Raw genomic sequence first — 24,713 nt, 5'->3', positions numbered from 1 at the left:
CTTCCTGCGTGGTCTCTCCATCTCCAGCTCCAGGGAGAAGGGGGCGGGGCCCACGGCACTGGCTTCTGCCCCTTCCATCCGCTCCCACCCACCTGCCCAGCGTCTCTGGATCCCTATGTAGCTGGGGCATCTCCAGTGCTCGCACTTGTAGCCTCACTCAAGAGCGAGGGCTCTGTTTCTACCGGTTGTCGCCCAGCTGTCCCCGTGCCCCCCGCCCCTCCATCAAGGCAGTCCTCCCTATCCTCAGTTCAACCCAGGAAGCTGACCACGGGGACATCTGGGCTTGGACCTGAATTCCTGTTGATTGTAACTCTGGGTAAAGCAGTCCTGGGGACCCTATCCTGGAGGAGCTTGACCAGAGACCCCTGGGGCAGGGAGAAGCGCCCCTCCACCATGTGGCTCTGTGGGCCTGGCGGTCAGTAGCTTGGAGTGAAAGCAGCCCTCCTTTAGCACAGGCAGAGCTCTCCTCTGCCCACACGCCCTACCTGAGCAGCAACCCCCCACCCTGCCCTGAGAACAGGCACTTGTTGGGGTCACAGCCCCACGGACAGCTCCATTGCTGCCACCCAGCAACCCAGCCCAAGGCAGGGGCTGGGGCCCCTGTTCTCTAGGACCGGGCACACAGACCATCAGGGATGGCAGTTCTGGGCAGCCCAGCCCTTGCCCTCCCCAGTCCAGTGCCCCTGAGGGTCTCCCTCAGAAGCCAGGCACCCGGGCAGGGGCAGAACCTGCCAGCTCCAGACTGGCTTTGCCCCCGACGGCCACCTGGCTGACCACCGGGGAATCTGAAGCTGGCACTCCTCCGACTGCTGTTCCCACTGGCCCCGGGCAAAGAGCAGCGGCGAGCTGGATGGCCCGTCCCCACCCGCTCGCCCCCTGGAGCTCCAGCTCCTGCTGCCCGCGCCTGCCTGTGCCCGCCCGCCGGATCCCCCAGCTCACCTCAGCGGCGCTGTCTGCTCACCAGAGGCACTGCGGTGTGGGAACTGTCCCGAGGAGCCGCCGGTTCTCAGCTGAAACAAAGAGGTGGGGGAGAGAGAGGGGGGCAAGCGGGAGAGGGAGAGGGTGAGTGAGCAGGCGAAGGAGTGGAGCCTGGAGGGGGAAGAGAGAAGGGAGAGGACGAGAGCGAAGAGGGGAGGGGAGGAGGAGGCCTGACTTCCAGGGACTGAAGGGCCAGGGAAAGAGGGAAGAGGAAATGGGGAGGGGGCGGAGGAGGCGAGGGGAGGTGTTTGAGGGGGCGGGACGCGGGGCAAGTGAGGGGGCGTGGGCCCGAGAGGGAGCAGTGGGGGAGCGGGGCTGCGGGGGGCCAGGCGGGCTGGGGGCTGGGCGAGAGGGCAGAGGGGCCCCACCCCGCACCCTGCCGGGCTGCCCCGCTTGAGCGGGCCAAAGGCCACGAAGGGGAGTGGGAGGGAGAGGCGAGCTGACAGGCGAGGGGTGAGACGCGCCGGGGCTGTGGGCTGGTCAGGAGGACAGGCCGGGGACAAAGGCGGGAGAAGAACAAAGGTGTCCGAGAGGAGGAACCGGCCTCTGCTGACCTCTGGGTGCCGCAGCCCGGAGCGTCCCGGACAGAGCGTCCTGAATGAAGGGCAGGTCCGCTCGGGGGCGGCCCAGGCTCCGAAGTGGCAGCCTGAGGTCAAGGGGAGAGGGGTCGGCCGCGGTGGGCGCGGGCGGGAGTCCGCCCTGCATTCTGCCGCTGACGGACCACACATCGGGGATATGCCGATGGCACTGTCTCTTTGGAGGGAGGGGCCACTGGGTGGTTGTCCAAAGCCTGGATGGAGACCTGCGTAGGGGAGGTCCCCTTTTAGGGGAGAGCCCTGGGGAGCCCCCCAGGGAGGTGGGGAGGCTGGTAGGCACAATGGGGAAGGGGAGGAGTGAGAATGAAAGGAGTAGGGGAGCAGGGGAGAGGGAGGGGGCACTCGGGAAGGAGGCTGCAGGGGGCGGGTCCAGCGCCGCAGCCCCTTCACAGGCCCATCTGAAGCAGAGGCCTCCTCCTGCACATCCCACGGTTCCTCTCCTCTCGGGCTGCCTAATGCAGACCTAATGAAGGATGGAATAATGAACCACTTCCTGCTGCTCCCCTCCTGCTGCCAAGAGCTGCTGTGACAGGCAAGGACACTGGAGCACTTGTCTGTGATAGGGGCAGCCGGGGCACAAGTCTGTGATAGTCTGTGGGGGGCAGCAGGCCTAGGGTGGGCTTGGCTGGAGCCGTCCTGTCCCGTTCCTCTCTGGTCCCAGGCCCAGCACCCTGGGCTGCTCCAGTCTCCTCCGTCCATGCTCAGAGCCACAGGAGGCCCTCTCAAACCTCTGACCAGGACGAGTGCCCCTTCTCCTACTGGAAGGTCCGCAGGCTCTGAAGAGTAGGAAAAGAGGAGGGAGCTGGGGGCTTGCCTGAAGCTGTGACGGGGAGAGGAGGTGAGAGTCAGCCTCCATCCCATGCTGCGTAGAAGGGTAGGAGACAGAGGCCCTTAGACTCTGCCTGGCCCCGTTTCCTCCACGCCTTACAGAAGCCCTCCTCCAAAGACAGCCACTGGTCCAGCCGCCTGCTCTAGTAGCCTGGAATCCTATAAAGTGAAAGGACCTTCCTTCCTCCCTTCCTTCTTTCTACTATGTATTTCAAAATAAATGCAAACTTACAGAAGAGTTGTCAAAGTAAGAGTAGTGTAAGACACCTATATACCCTCTAGCCATGTCAACTATGGCTAGTATTTTGCCTCGCTTTCCCTCTCTCTATATGCGTTCGCTCTGTGCGTGTGCCTAGTTCTATGTGATTTTTTTCCTGAGCGATTTGAGATCAAGTTGCAGATGTCATGGCTAAAAGGATGGTTTCTTTTCTGTGTCTTGTCTTCTGGAACCAGCGTAGAGACGCCCAGACCGTGTTTGTGTGGGATGAATGGAACCCTGGGACAAGGAATGAATGAGTGGACATCATCCATTGGGAACCTGAGGCCTGGGAGCTGGAAGGGCTTGGCCAGGGGCCGCTTTGGGAGTTGAGCCTGTCCAGCACTCGGCCAGTTTTTCTTCCCTGCAGCCTGGAAGGCAGGGAGCCATTGCCCACCAAAGTGAGCATGTGGTGTTTGCTGGGTGTGGAGCCGCAGCATATGTCTATGGAGGTGGCAGCAGGCGGATAGAGTGGAGCTGGGAGAACAGGGATGCCTACACTGTGGTACCTGGGCACACTTGCCAGATGGGGCACTACCTGGCTCTGCAGGGCCTAAGAAGATCCAGCTGATATGGCCTTGGAGACCCTCCCCGCAGCCTCGTGAGAGACAGGGGAGGGATGGGGGCCCTCACTTGAGGGTGAATCCACGGTGATGAGCTTAAAGAAGGCAGGGTGAAGGCTCTGGTCATACTGGGGCTGATGCAACTGTCCCTGACATGGGGCTGGCATTCCTCCTGTGTCCCCAAGTGGGTTGGCATCCCATTTGGGAGCCCCCCTCTGGATGGCTGTGCTTTTCTCCCTTACAACCCTCCCCTGAAAGTTACGATTAACAAGTTTGACATTAAAAAAAGAAAAACAAAAAACACACCTTGAAAGATGATCTGAGCTCTGAGGTCCCGATTTCCTCTCTCTCATAGGTGAAGTCCTCTTCCTCCCGGAAGCTTTCAGATTTCTTCAGAATGTCTTCCACCTCACCTGCCAGCCCTGTTTATTCCTTTTGCTGGCTCACACTGGTATTGTCCCCAGAGCCTAGGGCTTTGCTTAGTCATCAGCTGTTATCTCTCCTGTTGCCCCGGGCTGGGCATATAACTGATAACCCATATATTTGGAAGACAGTGGCTTGGTTAATCCTTCCTGGACATTAAGTCCCTCTGATGCCCCTGTGCCCTAATGTCTGAGGTTCCATAGGTTCTGGGCTGCCTGAGGTGGGAGGTGGGCAAGAGGACCCACTGAAGAGAGGTAGAAGGTTGTTCACGACCACCAGTCTGTCAGGGCAAAGTTAGGCCTTCAGCCTGGGTCTCTGACCACCTGTCCAGCACCTTCTGCCACCTCTCCTGGAGCATGGGCAAGCTTGTCCTGGGCCATAGCCGAGGGTCCTCACTGAATCCTACTTGGGTGATGGCAGGATCTGCCAAACCGAGGTGGGAGTGCCCCCCCACCCTGAATCTGTTAGCCCCAGTGCATCCGTGTGAAAGCCCAGGGGACACGGGCTTCCTCTCCCCCTGCCCATCCCCCACTGAAGAGATTTCAGCCAATTAGCACATACAGTATTTACTTAATTAGGGTAATGACATAATTAGTGTGAGTTGGGCTCCATTGCATGGCTTCAACATGCAATTAGGAGCCGTCAGCGGGAGGCGACATTGTGAAAATGCTCATTCAATTTTGGTTCCAGCATGGAGACCACAGCAGCTGCCGCTGCTTGGGAGGGAGGCGGGCAGCGGCCGCTGCGTGTGTGTGGGGTGACTGCCAGCAGCCGACAGCCAGGCAAGGACAGGAGAGTCGGTGGGAGCAGAAAGGCAGTTTCCAGGGCTGATGACATCCCTGATCAAGCCTCTCCCATCACAGATGGACTCTGTCATTTCCCCCACTACCCCCCGACAGCCGGGCTCTGGCTAGGCTGGGACAGCTGAAGTGAGGGGGCCTGGGCAGTCTAGAACTCTGTCCCCAGGGTCTCTGTCTGAAAGAGTACCATCATCAAACTGTCTCCTCTCTCTCCAGGATTTCCCTGCCCACAGGAGCCACTGGCCTCTTGGGCCCTTATGGTGGTTCTTTGAGGTCACAGACTGGAAGGCCTGGGTGGATTCCTACTATCCTTGTTGGACTCGTGGGTATACTGAAGCTTGGGGCCAGGGAAGTGTTCAAGCCAGTCATGGCAGTGCTGACTCAGGAGGCAGCCCCAGCGTTTCCAGACACCCCTCAAGCACTGGCAGCTCACCCTCAGTTTCAGGGAGGTCCCCTGCCCCCTGGCGCCTTTCCCTAGGAGGAGGCAGGAAACCACCGAGGGCCCCCAGTTCTGCTCCCTCAGTTGCTGCTGCCCTCCCCACCCCCTGCCTTCCATAAGGCCAGGAGGCAGGTGCTGACCTTCCAGAAACCATCCGTGGCTTTCCTGGGCGGGGTTGGGGAGGGCAGGGAAGTGAGGGCAGGTGGCAGTCAGTGCCACCATTGTCCGATGGCAGGGCTGAGGGCTGTGGGAACCTAAATCAGGTCCCAGCAACTCGACTCCCTTCCCGGCCGGGTCACCTGGGCGGGTGCTGTCTCTCAGACCTCAGTTTCCCTTTGTGAAGCAGGAGTCTATGATCTCACACATCCTGGGACTATCCAGAGTCCCCAGGAAGCTGGGACACAAGGAACATGACATCTGTCTTCCTTCCCTCCAAATTATTTTGTCCCTCCCCTTTCTGTTCCACCCATACCCTGCCCTGGGGTCCTGGACCCCTGGGGAGACAGCTCTGACTGGTAGTTCCAATTGCCCCAGACTGGGCACCTTGCCCTTCTGAACTGGGGAATCCTGTCCGGGAGGCCTGGGCTCTGGGGGCCATCCCAGACCTCCCCGCTCAGTGGAGCGGCCTGTCTTACAGGCAGTACTGCAGCTGACTGGACTCGGCTCTCATCTAAGCCCCTTGCTGGGTCTAGAGCCATAGGATCAAGGTGAGGCCGACTGTCCTCTGATGGCTGACTGTGGGCCAGCCCCCTTGGGCCAGGCTACTGGGGTTAAATGGAAAAGCAATGGGCAGGCAGAGATGAAGCCACCACCTCCAGGGGCCCATGGCCTCAGGGTTCAGACAGACCCAGCCCCAAGGAGCATCCCCCAAAGGGTAGGCAGAGATAAGTGCCAGGAAGAGCCAAGTTCCAACAGCCCTACCCCCACCTGGTCAGGAGACAAGGCTCCTGCAGGGCCTGGGGTTAGGTGGGAGATGGACTTCAGGTGGCAGGGCCAGTGTGAACAGTGGGAGGCCAGGGTAGGTGTGGGGATGTTGTCCTCAGGCGTGAGGTGTATGGGTGGGCTCCGGGGAGCTCGAGGCCTTTGGCCATTCGTCAAGGCATTCCCTCAACGTGCATTCAACAGAAAGTCCCTGCTGTGTGCCAGGCACGTGCTGTTCTAGGCTGGGAATTCAGTAGGGACCAAGACACGAAATCTGTGCCCTCACGGAACCTGTACTCTAGTGGGGGGTCAGAAAATGAGAACCATGTGGTGCAGGCGCGATGCAGCAGATGGCAAAGGGCAATGTGCTAGGGCTGAGGAGGGTCTGGGTGGCTTCAGCCCCAGCTGAGGCCGGGCAGCCACAGTGATGGTGCCGGGGCTGGGGCACTTGTTTCCTCGGGTGTGGCCCCTGCCTCGCCTCCACTCCCAGACTTTCAGCTCTTTGGGGTTCACTCCTGGGTGTCCCTTCTGCAGGGAGAGGAGGTGGCTGCCACCGCCAAAGCCATGCTCCTGATCCCTCGCTCCTCCATGCCAAGCGCATTAGGGGATAATTAAGTAAAAATAGGCCTTCCGACCAGTGTAGCTCATTAAGGCCTAATTAAGTTAATTAGTTCCAGGTGTGGATGGTGAGGCTCAAGTGAGGCAGCGGCCGTTTGCTGTAATTGCACTTGCACAGCAGCAGAGGTGGCAGCGGTAACGGTGGTGGCAAAGGCGGTGGCTTCCTCCGGGGCCTGGAAGCCCGCCAGGGAGTTCAGGAGGCGGCCACTGAGCCAGGAGGAGTGTGCGCAGCAGAGGGCTGGCCTGGGGCCACCCGCAGACAGCAGTCGCTTCAAGGTCAGCCAAGTCCAGGGACACCTCCTGCCCTCTCAGACTTGCTGGTTCTCTGCACAGGGGTCGGGGCTGGGGGTTGGGGTTGTACAAAGCCACCAATGGGCATCTGCCCTCCAGCCGAACAGGGAGGGGGGCCCATGGCTGGACCTTTGAATTCCCTCACACCCATGGTGGTCCCCAGGAGACTGTTAAATGGCTTTGCTGGAAGCGAACACATGATTCAAAGGTAGTGTATGAGATCTCTAGGAATCCACCTAAATCACCTTCTCCCTTTGGCTGGAGGCCCCAGTTCCTGCCCCTTTCTGGCAGATGTGTGACTGTTAAGAGATGACACCTCTTTGCAGTTCAAGGCAGGAGAGGGGCCGCACAGGTCCAGGGGCCTCTGCAGAGGACCTGCTGGCTCAGTCAGTCTCCCATCCTGGAAGTCTTCCTCAAGCCCACTTCCTGCTGTGGCTTCTATGCCCAGCCGAGCTCAGCTGGGACACCAGCCCTCCCAGCCTTGACCACATTCTCATTCATCCACTTGGCTGTCAGTCACTGCGCATCTCCTCTGTGCCAGGCAACAGGGCTGGGACTAGGGACACGGGGCTGAGCCAGACAGCTGACCCTGCCCATAGCGCCTTTGGTCTCTCTGAGAAGGCAGACATTATATATATATATATATATGTTATATGTATATATCTGGCCTCATCTTGTGGTTTGTGGAATCTTTTGTTCCCCGAACAGGGATTGAACACCAGGCTCTTGGGAGTAAATGCGCTGACTCCTAACCACTGGATCGCCAGGGAGCTCCTGAGGCAGACATGTTAATGGCCATGGCTGCATGGTTCTGTCATGGCTATAGGAGCACAGGGATGCTTAACCTAGATCTGGGAGGAAACATGCCTGAGCTGCAGTGAGTATGATCCAGGTGACAAGCGGGCAGGTACCTCATGTGTACCAGGAAATCAAAGAGCCTCCCTCTGGCCAGAGGGCAGCACGTGGTGCCACGTGGGGAGAAGGAAGGGCCGTGGAGGGGTCTAAGCAGGGCTGCTGGGTAGGAGGAACTGGTAATGCCAGCTGGTGGTGAGCAGGCCAGGGAGGAGGAGGCCAGGGCCGTGGCTATGGATCTGGAGGGGGTGTTGGTTTGGAGGGTGTTTAGGAGTAGAACTGCTGGGGTTTGGTGGCAGAGGGGAAGAACAGCTGTCAGTTCCCTAGGGAGGGGAACTGGGCGTGGGCCTGAGCTCTGAATCGTCCCCACCGTGCGGGGCTGGGACAAAGCAAGTGACCTGGGATGCAAAATTTGGAGTGTTCACTCCCAGTCTCCCTTGTACCTTGTCCCTGGTCCACTGAAACTTCCCTCTAAAGCATACTTTGGATAGTGGAAGCTATTCCTGGAGATGAGGCAACAGGGCGTTGGTTCTGGGCAGTGTGTGCCCCTCCATCCTTTGCCCCCTGACTGAGAGGTGCTGCCTTCTCTCTGCCCTCCAGGGCTGGGGTGAGGCTGGGATGGACACCTTAAGGTCCCAGGCGCTTTGGGCAGGACTGTTTCCATCCTGATGCCTGAATGAGGTACCCCCTCCAGCTTCTCCTTGCCTCACGACGCATGTTCCTTGCCACGTAGATAGCCTGGTCCCTTGGCTCAGGCCATTATACAAAATGCTTTATTCTGAGCCCAAATCTGTATTTTGCACTGTTCTAGCTAACAGTGGCCTCAGTTGTGCCCTTCTCCCCTCCCCAACCTCTCAGGTGGGTCTGCTGATCCCCTCTTGTAAGCTTAACATCTCTGAGCTTTGGTGTCCCTACCTATAAAAGGGGAAACAATGATAGACACCATCTTCCAGGGCTGGTGTGAGGATTAAGTGACATGATGTTTAAACCTCATAACACAAGTTTCTCAGTAACAGCTTCCTAACCCAGAGCAACAGTGAATAACCATGGTGGACACCGTCCTTCTGTGGGGGTGGGCTGCCGGTGCTGCAGCCTCAGCCCAGGCCCCAGCACCCCTCCAGTGGCCTCAGGAAACAGGCCCTGCTGCTGCCCCCTCACATCCAGCACAGATGCCGAGCTAATCCCAGAGAAAGATGTTCATGGGAAGAGGAAGTAACATTTTCTTGAGATGGCCGGGCTGTGTTGATATGTGGGGCTGGGTCCCTGGTGTTTCGAATCGGTTCTCTGCTCAGTGTTCACTCCACTCCAGCTGCAGGAGAGCCTGGGCCCCTTTCCTGTGGCCCTCTACTCCTCAAATCTCATTCAGGGGGACCAGTGGTGGCTGAGAAGAGGGGATGCAGACCCACCCTGACTGAGGTGTCTGCTTGGAGCTGTCTTTGGGTCACATCACCAGACCCTGTCTGTGTGTGAGGCTGCCCTGGTAGGGGGTGGTCTGTCCTGAGCCAAAGAGGCCTGCAGAGAGAGCCCCAGATCCCATGAAAACTGGCAGACCCTACAGAAGCTCACTCCAAACCTTCAAGGTTGTGCTGATCATTATTGAGATGCCCAGACTCCTCCCATGAAACTGCGGTGGTGAGCCTGGGGCAGGGGGCTTGCAGGAATTCCTAGCTCCCCTCAAAGATCAGAAGAGCCAGCCGAGGAAGGAAGGACAAAAGGTGCTAGAGCCCAGTCTGTAAGCCACCCCACTCCCCTCCTTCTGTGCCACCCCATCCCCAGAGCTGAGTTTGCATCCCAGGAACACGCTCTGCTTCTGCTCAGGGCTTCCCCTGTTGAACATCAGAACTTGCCTCTGGGGGATTCCTGTAGATTTAGGCAGTGATCCGAGAAGGGAATGGCAGCAGACTCCGGTATTCTTGTCTGGAGGATCCCATGGACAGAGGAGCCTGGCGGGTTACAGTTCATGGGGTTACAAAGAGTTGAACACAGCTGAGCACACACACGTACATTCTCTCTCAGTGACCAGGGACTTCCAGATTCCTGTGTGAGGGGAGACAGCTCCACAGGGGAGGGACCACTGGTGCAAAGGCCCAGAGTGGAGACATGGGGATGTCAAGTCCTCTGGGTAGGGAGTGATGCTGGGCATGGAGGATGTGTGGTGTTTGTGGGGTTGGCGTGGAGCTGGCTTTATGCAGAGTGAGCCTTGCTTCATTCTCACCCCAGCTTTGGGGGGATGGGCTCCCCATTACTCTCGACACCCCTAGATTTACAGACTCGGGTTCCAGGAGGAAAAGAGGCTTGCTCACGGTCACACAGATAGTGGGGTCTGGGCCACCATAGCCTGCCCCCAACCCTGGTGGCTAGGCTCCTGCCCACTGAGGTGTCAGGAAAAGAGATGACAGTGGGGGTGGCTTGCCATTTGGGCCTTGAGACTTAATGGCTTGAGGTCCTGGCTCTTCCTTTTGCTCTCTGTGGTGTGATCCAGGCCAAGGCCCAGCTTGGCTCTGTGTCTCATTTTCCTCAGTTGTACAGGGAAGTTATCCAACTGGTTCAGCCATGCTCTTGCTTCCCAGAGCCATGGTGCACCAAGGGAGGGGAGTGGTCCATTCCTAGATAGGAAGATGAGGCAGAGAGAGAGGATAGAAGAGCCTGGGGTCCAGGTCACTCCCAGGCCCACAGATCCAGCTCTCAGGGTGTGGTGAGCAGCCAGGAGAGGAGGCTCCAAGGGTCGATGGCTGGCAAAGCCCAGTCTTTCCGCTTTAACCTGCCCCCCAGTCCCTCTGTCTCGGGTTCACAGTTCTACCCCAGCTGAGTGTGTCCGGAGGTAAGGCCCCTTTCTCTCCACCTCCTGATTATGGCTTGGTCACAAAAGCTGGACCGTGACCAGACAAAGGGACAAGGATGAAAGTACTTGTTGTCATGGCAACCTGGCGGGTTGCTGAGACCCAGGGGAGGGGCTTGGCTCTCTGCCTGTGCCCAGGCATCTGGACGACCTCCGAGCATGAGCCAGGGTGGCCCAGGGGCTCACAGGGATGCCGCTCCTGCACGGGGCCCACCAGAGCTGCCTGAACAATGGCAACCTCACCCCCCACGGTGGCACCTGCTCCCCCGGCCTCCCCGGTGGCCCCATTATCCTGCACCTGCTGCCCCCCCACCACACCTGCTCCCCAGCCCAGGCGCCCTCCCCAAGGCACTCCCTGCCCATTCCCGAGCCCAGCTGCCTGCTCTGCGGGCCAGACAAGAGGGGCCATGGAACCAGGAAGGGGTAGCAGGGTGGGCCCTGGGCCAGGGCCGAGGGTCCCACTGCCAAGCCAACTCTTCCTGACCAGTAGCATGTGTGTCCATGACAAGGCCTCCATTCCAGGGCCTCAGTCTGCTCATCTGTAAAATGGAAGCAACTGTTCCCACCCTCAGGGCCTCCAAGGGTAAGTTCCTTCTGCTTGGAAGGAGATCTGAGGCCAGGATGCCCCCAGAGCTGGCTCAGGGTTGGATGGCAGAGTTGGAGAGAGAAGAAAGAAGGGGGCCATGTGGGGTCACCTCTGTTAGACCATGTGGAGACCTGAAGGCCTCCTGCACACTTGAGAGCCACTGTTTAGAGGTGGAGATGATATTTCCCAGCGGCCCCTCATGGGTACAGGGTACTGGGAAGGGGACCTATCAGTGCCAGCTTCTTGAGTGGCAGGTCAAGAGGATCAGGGAAAGTGGACACTGGGGCAGGGACCCCTCCCACAGGGAGGGGGAATACTGCCAGAGGATGGCCTGGCAGGTGCCTGGTGATTCAAACAGTTCAGGTAGGGACACTGAGATGCTGGGAACTATTGATATCTGGCACTCTCATGTCCCCTCCCCAACTGGAAGGTGGGATAGAAGAGGGTCAAGGGGATGGGTGGAGTGGGGAGCTCTGGAGGGTGTCCACCTCCTTCCTGGAGAGGGAAGGCGAGGCCCCCGGTCACTGGTGTTTGGCTTGTGGCCCCTGTCACCCTACACACTGCAGGACAGCCCCAGGCTCCCATCCGACTCTGCTCTGACCTAGGCTGAGGCCCCTCTCCTCTTGCCACCTTGTTTGCGGACCTGCAGCATGGGAGCAGGTTGCCAAGGAGACTGCCCGCTGCAGCTGCCACCCTGGCTGTTTGAACACCCCTGGGCCATCGCCACTAACTGGCCCTACCTCTCTGATAATGAGGAACTCCCTCTCTTGAACAAACTATCTTTGCTGACCTGTCGGAGTTTCTTTCTGTTTTTAAATTTTTATAATTGAAGTCTAGTTGATTGGCAATGTCATGCCAATTTCTACTGTACAGCAAAGTGACTCACTTATACATATACAGACATTCTTTTTCAGTATGGTTTTTGCCCAAGATATTGAATATAGTTCCCTATGCTATATAGCAGGGTCTTGTTGTTTATCCTCCTATATATAGTAGTTTTTCTCTGCTGATCCCACACGCCCAGTCCTTCCTTCCCTAACCCTCCACTTGCTTGGCAACAAGTCTGTTCTCTATGTCTGAGTCTATTTCTGTTTTATAGATAGGTTCATTCGTGCCCTATTTTAGATTCCACATGTAAGGGATGTCATATGTTATTTATCTCTCTGACTCAGTGTGATAATCTCCAGGTCCATCCATGTTGCTGTAACTGGCATTATTTTGTTCTTTTCATGGCCGAGTAGTATTCCATTGTGTATATATACTATATTTTCTTTATCCGTTCATGTGTCAATGACGTTTAGGTTGTCTCCATGTTTTGGCTGTTGTAAATAGTGCTGCTCTGACTGTCAGAGTTTCTTACACACTTCCTCTCAGAGGTCTGGAAAGAGCAAAGCCTTTGCCAAGAAAAGAGGTATTTGGGTTAGGGTAACAGTCCCGGTGTCCCTCACACCATTCTGTACAGGAGGCCAAGGTGCAGAGCTGAACAAGGTTTGTGTTCCCCGCTGTGCAGATGGAAAAACGAAGGCCTGGCAAGAGAAGAGACTTGCCCAGTGAATTGGTGGCAGAAACCAGGCCTCCTGCCCTATTCGTAGACCTTTCTAGAGGTGGGCAAAAGGTCACAATGGTAGTCAGGTCCCCAACTCTGCAAACTCAGGTTCCCAGGAGGGGTGGGGGTACCTGGTGGGTCACAGGACTGAGATGGTTGAGGCCAGCTACTCTACCAAGAGGTCTTTCTGCTGATGCTCAGTGAGCTGCTTGGGGCCAAGGGGAAATCAGAGGCACTCAGAACCTAATTATGATGAACAGCTCTCTGCAGCTCCTCAGGCCCCACGGAAATGTCCTGTGAAATATATCATTGTCCCGGGGCTTGTCACCTGGAGCTTTGGCCCAGGTATTTAGGGGCTGGCGGGAACCTCTTCTGGCTGCCGCTCCTGGTGAGCAGACATCAGCACCCTGGACCCGGTTCACTGGCATGGTCTGGAATTGCAGGCCAGAGTGGGGAGGTAGACTGGGGAAGAGGATGTGAAGTGCAGTCACATGCAGCTGGGTAGCTGTCAGCGGGCATCTTCAGGGTGATGGCCTGACGTGGATGGCTCTGTCTCCTAGTCATTTCCTGTGGGTCCTTCCAGGAGTGATGGAGCTGGCAGGACTGCTGGGAGAAGCAGCACCCCTGGTCCCCACCATGCAAGACTACCTTTCAGTTGGGGGATACAGCAGTGACCATTGCATGGTTGCCTACTGAGTGGTACTGGCTTTGGTGCCCTGAGGGGAATGTGAGTGTGTTCTGTGGCAACCAGGGAGGGCTTCCACAGGAGGTGTAGCCTGAGATGAGATGGAAGGTGATAGAAAAACCCAAAGAAGGAGATTGTGTCTGGGAAGCTCCACATGAATATAGGTGGGAGTGGCTTTGGACTGGGAACTGAGCATTCATGACCAAGTGGTCCTCACTCCTCCAGCCCCCCACCCAGAACTCCTTTCCACTCCTCCTCCCTGAGCTCTGGGCTTTCAAGGTATTGTCTGTCAGGCTGACCGTGTGGATGAAAGGAGAATTAATTTGTCTTCATTTTTATTCATCAGAGAAAATGCTGGTGAGAGCTGCCGAGGCCAGCTGGCCAGTGGCAGAGGGGGGAGGCCTGGGATGAAGCTGAGCCATCTCTCTGATTCCCTCCATGCCTGTGACTTGGTTTCTCTTGGCATCAGCTCAGAGCTCCTGGCCAAGCAAACCAGAGAGAGATCCTGGGGTACAAGAGGTCAGCTGGGGGCAGGTGGAGAGCGGGTAGCCCCAGGCACCCTGTCTGAGTGCCTGTCGCCCTCTGTTCTGGCTGGTTGGCCATGTGAAGGGCCCATTCTGCTGCCCATTCACACAAGGCTTTCATCTCTGCAGCTACTGAAGCATTCCTCCTGGCCTCAGTACTGCCAGCAGGAAGCACAGGGGAGGGGGGCGCCCAGGTGGGCCATGCTCCTCAAACCCCTGGCCCAAAGGCATGGGCTTGGGCCAGGGTGCCCTAAGCAACCTGTCTGCCCAAGCCCCACCCCGTAACTCTTTCAGGAACCCAGCTTCTCCCCATTTCAACAAGAGCAAGGCTGGCTTCCCTTCAAACCCATAGAATAGGGTGAAAGCCTGCCCTCCCACCACAAAAAGGGCAGGAGCCCAGGATGGGATCATGGCTCAGCTCCTTGCTTCTCTCCCAAGGAACGAGTGGACACGATGGCTTCTAGGACAGGGCAGGAAGATCAAAGGCTGAACCCAGGCCGTGCCACTGGAGAAGATGGCATTTGAGGGTAGGCACCTGAGACCCAGGAGGGCAGGGACTGACCCACAGTCCCCTGCCGAGGAAGGGGGCTGTTACATCCACTGCCCACCCCTGCAGAGGGGCAAGGTGGAGCTGGCAGGGCTGCTGGGGAAAGCATCACTCCCTGCTCCCCTCACTCAAGCCCACCTCCAGTTGAGGGATACAGCCAAAACCATTGTGTAGTAGAGGGTGAGTGACTTTGTGAGCTAGATCTCCTGAGAGTGGACCCTTTCTGCAGTGGCTTGTCCATCTGTCCAGAAACCGTGTCCCCTATGATGTCACCAACCCGCTGCGTTGCTTGGCAACTTTCCAGGATTAGTGCTCTGCCCCTGTCATCCCTGACGTCCCACCATGGGCTGATGTTGCCCTGGCAACAGGATGGGTACTGCAGCTTTTTGGAAAGCTGTACCCAGTGCAGGAAGTGGCAGGCAAAAGAGGAGAAGCAGGTGCCTCTCCACAAACTAGAGTGGGGTACACAGCCTAGCCCTAGCCTTACTGAGGAGCCAGGCTGCCCAAAACAGGGCTTTGGGGGTCTCTGTCCCCTCGAAAAGCTGTGGCTATTCTTGCTTTAAATCCCCCTCACTCTCTTTCCTTCTTTCTGGTCACCAAGTATCTATTGTGTGAATGCCAACAAGAAAAGCAAAGTAAACCATTGTTCAGGCTCAGGAAAGGTTTTATCAGCATTGGGTCTTGAAGGATCAGTAACAGTTGGCCAGGCATAGGAGTTGGTGGAGAGAGATGTTCTGGACAGAGGAAGCAGACATCAGTGCAAAGTCTGAGTTACTGACTCAGCGTGTGCATGCTAAGTTGCTTCAGTCATGTCCGACTCTTTGTGACCCTATGGATTGTAGCCTGCCAGGCTCGTTTGTCCTTGGGATTCTCCAGGCAAGAACAGTGGAGTGGGTTGCCATGCCCTCCTCCCGGGGATATTCCTGACCCAGGGATCAAGCCCGCGTCCTGCACTGGCAGGCAGGTTCTTTACCACTAGCGCTACCTGACGTTGTCTCTAGTCACAGCTTTAACCCTGCTTCTGGGTTCTTTGTGACCTGGTATCTCTGGCTCTCTCCCACTAAGTAGACATTTTATGGCAGGGGCAGGGTCCAGTTCAAATCTGGATACTTAGTCCCCAGCACAGGCCTGGCACCAAGTCAGCATTACTAAAACATCAAATAAAATCAGCTATTTGCATACATAATGAGCATCAGGTCCTACCATGCTCCCCCCCCACCCCAATACTAACCTGTCTTATCAAGCCTCAGTTTTCCCATCTATGAAATGCAGCCAGTTCTGAGAAGGCTCTGGGCAGGGATTCTCAGGTTGAGGTAGAGTTATTTTTTACATTGTCTTTGGTTTGTAATCCACCTGTTCTCCTTATAGAAACATGGAAAGACTGGTAGGTACAGAGGGCATCTATATACCTTCAGATCCCCAAATTCTCAGTATTGGGCACATCCACTGCCCACCCGGAGGAGGGCTGAGGTGGAGTTGCAGGTGTGTATGTGTGTGTTTAAGTTGAGTCTCTAGGTGGGTGTGTGTGTGTGTATGTGTGTGCCGGAGAAGGCAATGGCACCCCACTCCAGTACTCTTGCTTGGAAAATCCCATGGACGGAGGAGCCTGGTGGGTTGCAGTCCATGGGATAGCGAAGAGTCGGACACGACTGAACGACTTCACTTTCACTTTTCACTCTCATGCATTGGAGAAGGAAATGGCAACCCACTCCAGTGTTCTTGCCTGGAGAATCCCAGGGACGGCGGAGCCTGGTGGGCTGCCGTCTATGGGGTCGCACAGAGTCGGACACGACTGAAGTGACTTAGCAGCAGCAGCAGCAGCTGTGTGTGTGTGTGTGTGTGTGTGTTTAAGCTGAGTCTTGGGTGGTGGTGGGGGTCCAGAAACGACCCTTTCCCACAGTGAACTGACCATCTTTCTGACATCGTGCCTTACATACAAACTTCAGTTTGTAAATTTCCCCAGTTATTCTTCCCATGTTATTTACATAACTTGGGGTTGTTGTGTTGTTTTGTTTTGTGTTTTTTTTTTTCTTTTAACCAGGATTCAGAGTGGACCCTTTAGAGTTGTTGTTCACACTTTGAAAACAGCTTTTGCACATTTTGTCTCTTTCTCTGGAAAAGTCTGGGAGGGGAGATGGATAATGGAGGCTGGATTTGAGAGCCTAGACGGCTGATGCTTTCCCGACGACCCCCATCCAGCCGCCCGGAGGTGGACCAGTCCAGGGTGGACGAGCTGCGCGAGTCTGGGAGGGAGGAACCAAGTCCGGCGTTGTGTAGGGGACACCAGTGCAGACCTACGGAGGTTTACTGACGGAAGCTCCCGCGAGCCTTCCCGGATGGTCCCGCCCCTTAGCAACGGACCCAGCGTCTCTCCATAGAGACGGGCAGCCGGACCCCCACACCATTTGCGGTGGAGCCGGTAGGTCGGTAGGTCGGTGGGCCTGAGGGGTCGCAGGGCCAACACCTGCAGGGGGAGCTCAATAAGGTGCGGGGGGCAAGTGTACACCAAGGAGGACGCCCTCCTGGCTCAGGGTTCACATCTCTGCCCACGAGCCCGCAAGCGGTTTCTTGTCTTTGCTCAGTGGCAAAGGAGTGGGGGCCACGCTTTTAAACAATCTTGTAGATAAGTTCCATACTGACGAGACCACTTTTAAAATTTTTATGTTTTTGCTCCACCCCCTTGCTGAGAGCGTAGCCCCCTCCTTCTCCTTTCCCATGAGGAAAAGAGCCAGGTTTCTGGTCCTCACCGGCCATCCAGTCCCTCTGCTGAGCCTGACCACTGTCCAGTCTTCTTAGTCCTCATTGTCTCATCTGTAAATTGGCAGAGTGCTGCTGCAGCTGTCTCACAAGGCTTACAGGATCAACTTCCTCCCTTCCTTTCCCCGCTCATTCAGTCATTCGTGCAATTACTCACCAAATGCTTTCTAGGCATCTGCCATGGGCCAAGCCCGTGCTAGTCCCTTGCTAGGTGCTGAGGTTCCAGAGATGAATGCTACTTGGAAATGGTTGCATTTGAGCTTGAACGGAACCCTACCATGTGAAACAGATAAAGGCGCAGGGTCCTTGTTGGCTGGCTCAGGAGTGGGTGGCTCAGAAGCCCTCGTGCTGAGGCACTCACCTTGCTGAACCTCAGGGCTCCTTGGCACATAGTTTGAGAACCACTGTTGTAAAGCCAAGGACAAGGATCTTTAGGCTAGCCAGAGGCGGATACCTCAGTTTATATTATGGTTCTGCCACCTCTTGGCTGTGTGCCTTTTCCGAGTTTCTTAACTTCCACGGACCTTAGTTTCCTTGTTTGTGCATTGGGGATTCTAGCAGTAGCTGCCCCTTGTTCATCTGTGTCCATCTAGCCAAGTGCCCGGCGGGTGGTCAGGTCACACAGGGCTGAATGCCTGTGACTCCAACCCGAAGCCTCCTCGGACTCACACCAGTGGGGCTCCCAGGTAATCTTCCTGGAGAAACAGTAACTTGTGTTCACATTCCAGTAGTGCCTTTTGAGCAGGTCACTTACCCTTCCTGAGCCTCGTTTTTCCCACCTCTGAATCTCTGAGAATTGAGAATAGTCTCAGTTCCCACCTCAGAGATTTAAACAAGATAATGTGTGAACTACATCTAAACTCCCAGTGCCAGTCACCATGCCCAGCGCTGCACCTTCCAGGGCCACCTCGCCCTCCTACCGGCCAGTTCCCTCACACAAATGAGAGGGTGCCCAGCAGAGGCCTTGCTGGGGACCATGTCCTCTCTCTTACCAGCCACACCCATTCCTATGTGCAGACTGCTGTCACCTGTGAGGCTGTGACCGGAGGCAGAGGTCTTTCTGTCTGTCTGCCTGCCTGTCTGTCACTGGTCCTGTGCACACTGGCGAAGTCCAGGTGTCCAGAGCTGGGTGAGGTTGGAAGGGATCCATTGATCCTTGTGTGGGGCCGAGGGATGGAGGGGAAACAGGATTCTGAGTCTGCACCTCTCTCCCATCTTCCGTCTTGGGACATGCCTGAATGCACACCCCCACTGCCAACCTGCTCAGAGGGAAAAGGCCTCCAGGGGCAGCATGTGCACTCGTCACTGGCTCCTATTGCCCCCAGCAACACTGCAGCTTCCTGGACGCTTCTGCACCTGTTACGTCTATCAGTCTTATAACACACCAGGAAACAGCCACGCATGGTCAAGCCTATCTGAGAACCAGGGAGACCAGGGAATGGAATGCCTTTGTGTGGGGCTTTGACCCAGCCTCTAGAAGACATGCTCTTTCTGTTTGGTGATTTTGTTAAAAGATGAAGCAGATACCTGTGGATTTGCAGCCATGATGGGGCCAGTGGGTCCTTTGTCTTCAAAATGCTCTGGGAAGGGCTGGCGGCAGACAGGTGGGCCAGATTCAGTGTCATTTTCAGCACCTGCCCCGGGGGACGGCTGGCCACCAGGGAGTAGATTCAGGGAGCAGAGTTCTGGTGGGACATGCTTGACTGGTGGAAAGCTGATTGGCCTTTGGCCTCGCAGTGTGGGGCTTGCTGCCAGAGCACCATCTGCGCTTCCTGTGCCTTCAAGTGGTCTTGCCAACTCACCACCCCCTTCTTAGAAGCGGACTCCAGCAGCCACAGGATGCTTTGCACTGCTGGGTAGCCTTGCCCCAGACAGTCTGGCTGCCCACCCCACCCTTCGGGTCAGGCCAGGCAAGATTCTCCTGCCATGAAACTAATAGCGGCCTGCACCGGCCAGTCCCACCAGGCTAAAGTGGAGATAACGGAGCGCCAAACACGCTGCTGAAAGAGAGACCTGTCCCACTGCTCCTGCAGGCAGCGGGTGGGAAATAGGACCGGGCAGTGGGAGGGGGCCTTATTTGGGCCAGGCCTCTGTTTCTTTTTGTTGAGATGCCCTCCTTTAAATTGACATTTCTATTGAGATAATTGTAGACTGACTGCCTTTTTTTAAAAAAAAGTTTTTTTAATGAGTATAGTTTGTTTACAATGTTGTGCCAATCTCTGCTGTACAGCCAAGTGACTCATATACATATAGCCATTTTAAAAAATGGCTTATGCTTATATACATATAGCCATTTAAAAAAATATTCTTTTCCGTTATGGTTTATCCTAAGGGATTGGATCCACTGGAGAAGAGATAGGCTACCCACTCCAGTATTCTTGGGGTTCCCTTGTGGCTCAGCTGGTAAAGAATCTGCCTGCAATGCAGGAGACCTGGGTTCAGTCCTTGGGTTGGGAAGATCCCCTGGAGATGGGAAAGGCTACCTACTCCAGTATTCAGGCCTGGAGAATTCCATGGACTGTATAGTCCACAGGGTCGCAAGGAGTCGGACACGACTGAGCAACCTTCACTTCACTTTTCCAGGAGATTGGATCTAGCTCCCTGTGCTGTACAGGATTACCTTATTGTCCGTTTATCCTGTAGGCAGTAGTCTGCATCTGCCAACCCCAAACTCCCAGTCCATCCTTCTCCCTCCACCCCTACGCCCCACCCCTGCCAACCACAAGCCCGATCGTTATGTTTGTGAGTCTGTTTCCGTTTCATAGGTAGGTTCATTTGTGCCATATTTTAGGTTCCAAGTATAAGTGATATCACATGGTAGTTGTCTTTCTCTGTCTGACTTACATCACTTAGTACGATAATCTCTAGGTCTATCCATGTTTCTATAAATGGCATTTTTTTTTTTTTTTTTTTTTGCAGCTGAGTAATATTCAGGTTAGGAGAGTACGCCCCTCTCTCTTCTCCATCCCTGGGGCTGGGGCATGTTGTGGGGTGGCCGACTAGACATCCCTGTACTCTGGTGGCCCTGGGAGCTGAGCTGAGGCTGACCAGGGCCCAGTGGACGTCAGCATCTTGTCCTAGGAACTCTGGCTGGGACATCACCCTGAGAAAGCAGCATGGAGCAACCTAACAGAGAAGGCCACAGCCCAGGAAGGGCCTCTCAGGGCCGAGAGTGCAGATGGACCTCTGCGGGCCCTGAGTGTAATCTGAAAGACCTGGAGCGTGACCTGGGGAGGATTCTTCAGGGGCCAGATTCTGGGTCACAGAAACTTCCTCCAAGCCCTGACCCTAAGACCCCACCTTTACCTCTGTCCGTGACCCCACCCATGCCCTCAGACTTGGGGCAGCCCCGGAAGTTGCCCCTGACAGGCACTGACAAGAAGTACCCCCTGATGAAGCAGCGCGGATTCTACTCTGACATCCTCAGCCCCGGAAGCTTGGATAAACTTGGGGTGAGTGTGGCAGCCGTGCCCTTACCAAGCCTGAACCTTCCTTGTGGGTTCCATTTGCCCTTTCTTCCTTTCATCCATCCATCCATGCGCCTATCAGTCTAGCAGTTTTCTACCCACCCACCCATCTGCCCATCCATCCCTGGTGACAGCACACGAGGATTGTCATCCATATGCCCAGTGTCATGGGGCAGTGGGTTGCTGGGGAAATATTTCCCCACTCCTGCCCCCAACTGTGGCTGGGGAGGGGGTCATGTACCGCTTAGATCTACAAGATAGGTATGAATTTGCTGGGTAGGATGGGGTCTGGAGGGTGTTCCAGGCAGGGGGAACAGAAGGTACAAAGATTGGAGATCCCTGACAGGCCACAGCCCACGTAGAGGAGTAGAGAGATGGAGGGCGGGGGAGGACGGAGAAGGAAAGGGATATAACTAGGGAAGGGTGAAGAGCCCCGTGGGTCCCGTACAGCCTTAGGATGCTTTTAGGCAGAGGACCTCTGTCTTGTGGCCCAGCCCCTGGACACACGCCAGGACTGTTCTCAGAGAGAGAAGGGGGCCTGTGCATGACCAGAGCGGGCTTGGGCCAGGGTGTCCCAGGTGTCTATAGCTTGTCACCCACTTTGGCCTCTGAATGAGGAATTGTGCAAATTCCTCTCCATTGATTCTTTCCCATCCCTGTTCCTGTGCCCCTGGAGTGCAGCCTAGTGGGCTCAGGGAAGACACTTGGCCTTGGGGATCCTTCCAGATCCTGCCTGTCCTCAGGATGTTTACGCTCCCTCAAGGCTGTGGGGTTTGGTTTCAGGAAGTGTGCCATGGCCCCTGCACAAACCTGGACCTCCTGTGGCAGGCCGACCTTGACAAGTTCACCCCAGAAGGTCAGTGCCCAGCAGGGCTGCGTGGGTGGGTGCCTTCAAAAGCAGGGCCTCTGGCCTGAGGGAGATTGTCTGCTCTTGGCTGAGGGTCTCAATTTCCTCCACTGGTAAAATGGGGATAGTAAGACACAAGGTGCTTTGCAAGGGCCCCGCTCGTGGTGAGTGCTCAGTGAAGCACAGTTGCTTAGTCATTACTCTCAGCAAAGCTCTGTGTGGCAAGGGTGCCCAGGTGCACTGGGGCTGCTGAGGTCTGGAGCCTCATTTCTCTCAGCCTGGATGGGGACAGTGGGAAATTGACAGGTATATTTCTTGCCTCCCCTGGAACACGGGCTTGGAGGAGTTCAGGACTGTGTCTGAGCTGTTCTCCAGCTCAGGCCACAGTACTGGAAACAGGGCTTGGAGAAGGAAGGTGCCGGGGAGGTCACTGCTGGGGAGGGGAAGAAGGATGCTCCTCTCAGGCTCCGTGATGAGTTTTGTAAGGTCTGGGACAGGCCTGCAGGGTGCGGGGCAGCCCCCAGTGGCAGAAGGGAGCAGAGGGTGGCTCCAAGAGAGGCAGTGAACAGGGAGGGGCCCTGACAGGTAGTGAGGAACTGGGGGGGACCCTCCTGGCTGGCCAGCAGGCAGGACACCCCCTTCGATCAGGCCCAGGTCCTCCATGGTCCCGGCTGTCTGCCCTTCCTCTCTACCCCCAGGAGAGGCCTGGCTGTGTGCTGGCACTGTCCAGACTCGCCTTCTTGGGACCCACAGGCCTCTTGCAGGGGTGGTGGTCTGTGACTCCCCAGAGATGGCAGAGGAAACATCATATGTATGTGCCACTGTGCAGTGATGTGAGGACGCAGCCTACTGCGGTCAGCAGTTTTACAAATATCTGTGGCCTAGAGAATGGTTACAGACCACAGATCAAGGGCTGTGGGGGACTGGGAATGGTGCTCCCACCATCCATGGCAGGGGCAGGGATGGGAGAAGCATTGGTCAGCAGCTTTGTGTCCCCACCCACATGAGGAAGAGCAGCCCAGAAGGGTCAGAGAGTGGTGGCAGTCAGGGTTCTTGGCGAAAGGCTTTGTGGAGGCTGTGGAGGCCTGGGATGATGCCTAGGGCTCTGGGCCTGCAGGGGCAGGGCCAGGCCCAGAAGCTCAGGATTTTTGGGGTGGAGTGTGTTACGGACCCACAGGCTTAAGAGCAGATGATTAGGAATCTGAAAACTGCCTCTGGTCCAGGGCTTTTTGATAGCGTGGGGTTCCCTCAGCACCTGGCAGCTCTGATAAAAGAGCTGACTTCGCTGCAGGGCGATGGCCCCTGCTCAGCCTCTGGAAGCTTCTGTAAGCCTGTAGAGTGGGTACACCCAAGGTGGACCCTCCTGCCATGTGGCTACATCTTGACCCCAGAGATGTGAGGCCCAGGCAGGGGCTTCCTAGGACCTCCCAGGGGAGTGGTTGGGGGACATCACTAAGCGGTCCAAAGGTCCCCTTCCACCCGGCCCTGGGAAAGGTGGCTCATCCCCCAAAGCTTTTTTCCACACCCCCTCCCCACCTCTCTGGCTTGCCTGAGACTCTCCTTCCCACTTAACATCTTGAGTCCCGGGAAACTGAAATGTCACCCTACCAGTGGGTCTCTCTCCCCAGTTCCCCTGCCCTCAGACCTGGAACGGAAGCCTGTCTGAGGAGGGATGGACGTTTTGTGACTTGGGGACCCCATGGGGGCAGGGTGGTGGTGCTACCCACTCCTACAGTGTCGAGGATGCCTTATGTCTGGAAGTGGTCCCAGTGAATGCATGGCATTCAGACTCCGAGATGCTTGGCAGGGCCTGCAGGGTGGGGATGGCAGGAACCCACCCAGACATGCAGGGAGTTACCACTTCACCTTCCTATCCAGCTGTAATCCTGGCGAGTAGTTTGATTCAGCACCTGGCTTGAGCAAAAGCCACTGGCACCAGGGTCATGGGCAGCATGGAGGAGAACGATCGAGGAGACTGGCTCTGGGCAGAGAGAGCACAACCCAAAACAGGCCTGCCAGAGCCCTTTGTCCTCCAGGCTCAGGATCCCCTGGGGCTCCCAGTGTACATCTGGCCTCTCCCTGCCTCAGGCCCACTCTGAACTCCCCCTGCCCCAAAGCCATATGCCTGCTCCCTGCCCAGCATGGTGCTGGGGGTGTCGGGCCCCAGCCTGAGTCCCCACCCCTGCCCCTGCCTGCAGTCAGAACCTTTGAGGTTTCTGAGGACTTCAAGGAGCGCCTGGAACGCGAGCGCATCGGGTCCACCACCAAGCTGCTCACCCAGACTGACTTCCCGCTGCAGGCCTACGAGCCCAAAGTACAGGTGCCCTACATGGTGCTGCCGGGACAGTGCCCCCGCAAGATTGAGATCGAGAGGTATGGCTGGGTCGGCGGTGGGAGGTGGCATCTGCCCACCGCAAGGGGTGACGGATGGTAGGCAGCTAGGTGACCATCCTCACGGCAGAGGTTACCTAGATGGGTCTGTGTTGCAAGTGTTCCAATCAGCTCTTCTAGCCCTTTGGTTTCTTAGTGGAAACACGTTGCTTTCCTTGCTGTGAAATCAAGGAGGGTGGCTCTTAAGTCAATGTGGTGGGACTGCAGGCAGGATGCAAGGGTATTTGGGGCCCTGGAGAGCGGCTCCAGCCACCACACCACTTCCTCATGGGTTCCAGAGAGCATAGAGCCCTGGAGGGGTCCCTGAGCCCCACCTTTACTGCCTCAACTCCATGGGCCCTTGCTGACACCCGAGGGGGCAACTCACCTGAGCTGAGATGTCATGAGCTCCCTCCGTCTCCCTCGGGCAGGAGGAAGCAGCTCTACCTGAGCCTGGACATCGAGCAGCTGCTGGCCAATGAGGGCATCGACTCCGACAAGCTCATGCCCAGGCACCCAGACCCCCACAACCCCCAGACTATTGAGCAGGGTCACGACCCGCTCTTCCCCATCTATCTCCCACTGAAGGTGAGTCCAGCGTCCACGGAGAGCTGATGGTCAGGAGATGGGGGTGCAAGACCTAAGCAGAGGGGTCAAATTCAAAAGGGGGATCCCCTGGCAATGACAAGCACTTGCATGTCAAACAGGACATCTGTTCCACAGGGGGAGTTTCAACATCCTAGGCTGGGGCATGGTGGCGGGGAGGGGGGGTGCCCAGCACCCATGGGATGCTGATTCTCTGCTTCTTCTCTGGGAGACTGGGGAAGCCTTTGTGCACGAGTTCTGGCCCCACCCCCTCCTCGGACGTCAAGAAGCGGCCCAGAGGGACTGTGGAGTAGCGTTCAGCTCCCTTTGACCACTGCGTCTGCGGTCACTGGGCTGGAGAGAGCTGGAGTAGAAGAGGGCACCTGTGTAGCCTC

The 24,713-nt window shown here is 56.6% G+C and overlaps 1 protein-coding gene across 1 annotated transcript in view; it reads left to right on the top strand.

Annotated features, from left to right (window-relative positions):
• The first annotated feature begins 6,466 nt into the window (after positions 1-6,466).
• The window catches only part of DNAH1 (dynein axonemal heavy chain 1), a 90,478-nt gene continuing 72,231 nt past the window's right edge, over positions 6,467-24,713 (top strand). Inside the window, exons 1-6 of the mRNA XM_044934281.2 lie at positions 6,467-6,698; positions 7,422-7,590; positions 20,131-20,501; positions 21,300-21,372; positions 23,562-23,736; positions 24,165-24,321. Of these exons, the coding sequence (XP_044790216.2) occupies positions 20,166-20,501; positions 21,300-21,372; positions 23,562-23,736; positions 24,165-24,321 (741 nt within the window). The 5' untranslated portion in view covers positions 6,467-6,698; positions 7,422-7,590; positions 20,131-20,165. The remainder of the gene's footprint in view (positions 6,699-7,421; positions 7,591-20,130; positions 20,502-21,299; positions 21,373-23,561; positions 23,737-24,164; positions 24,322-24,713) is intronic.

The sequence above is a fragment of the Bubalus bubalis genome, chromosome 21 (assembly GCF_019923935.1).
Source record: "Bubalus bubalis isolate 160015118507 breed Murrah chromosome 21, NDDB_SH_1, whole genome shotgun sequence".
Classification (NCBI taxonomy): domain Eukaryota; kingdom Metazoa; phylum Chordata; class Mammalia; order Artiodactyla; family Bovidae; genus Bubalus; species Bubalus bubalis.
The sequence above is the reverse complement of the archived record's forward strand: the minus strand, read 5'-3'. Positions and strand labels throughout refer to the sequence as shown.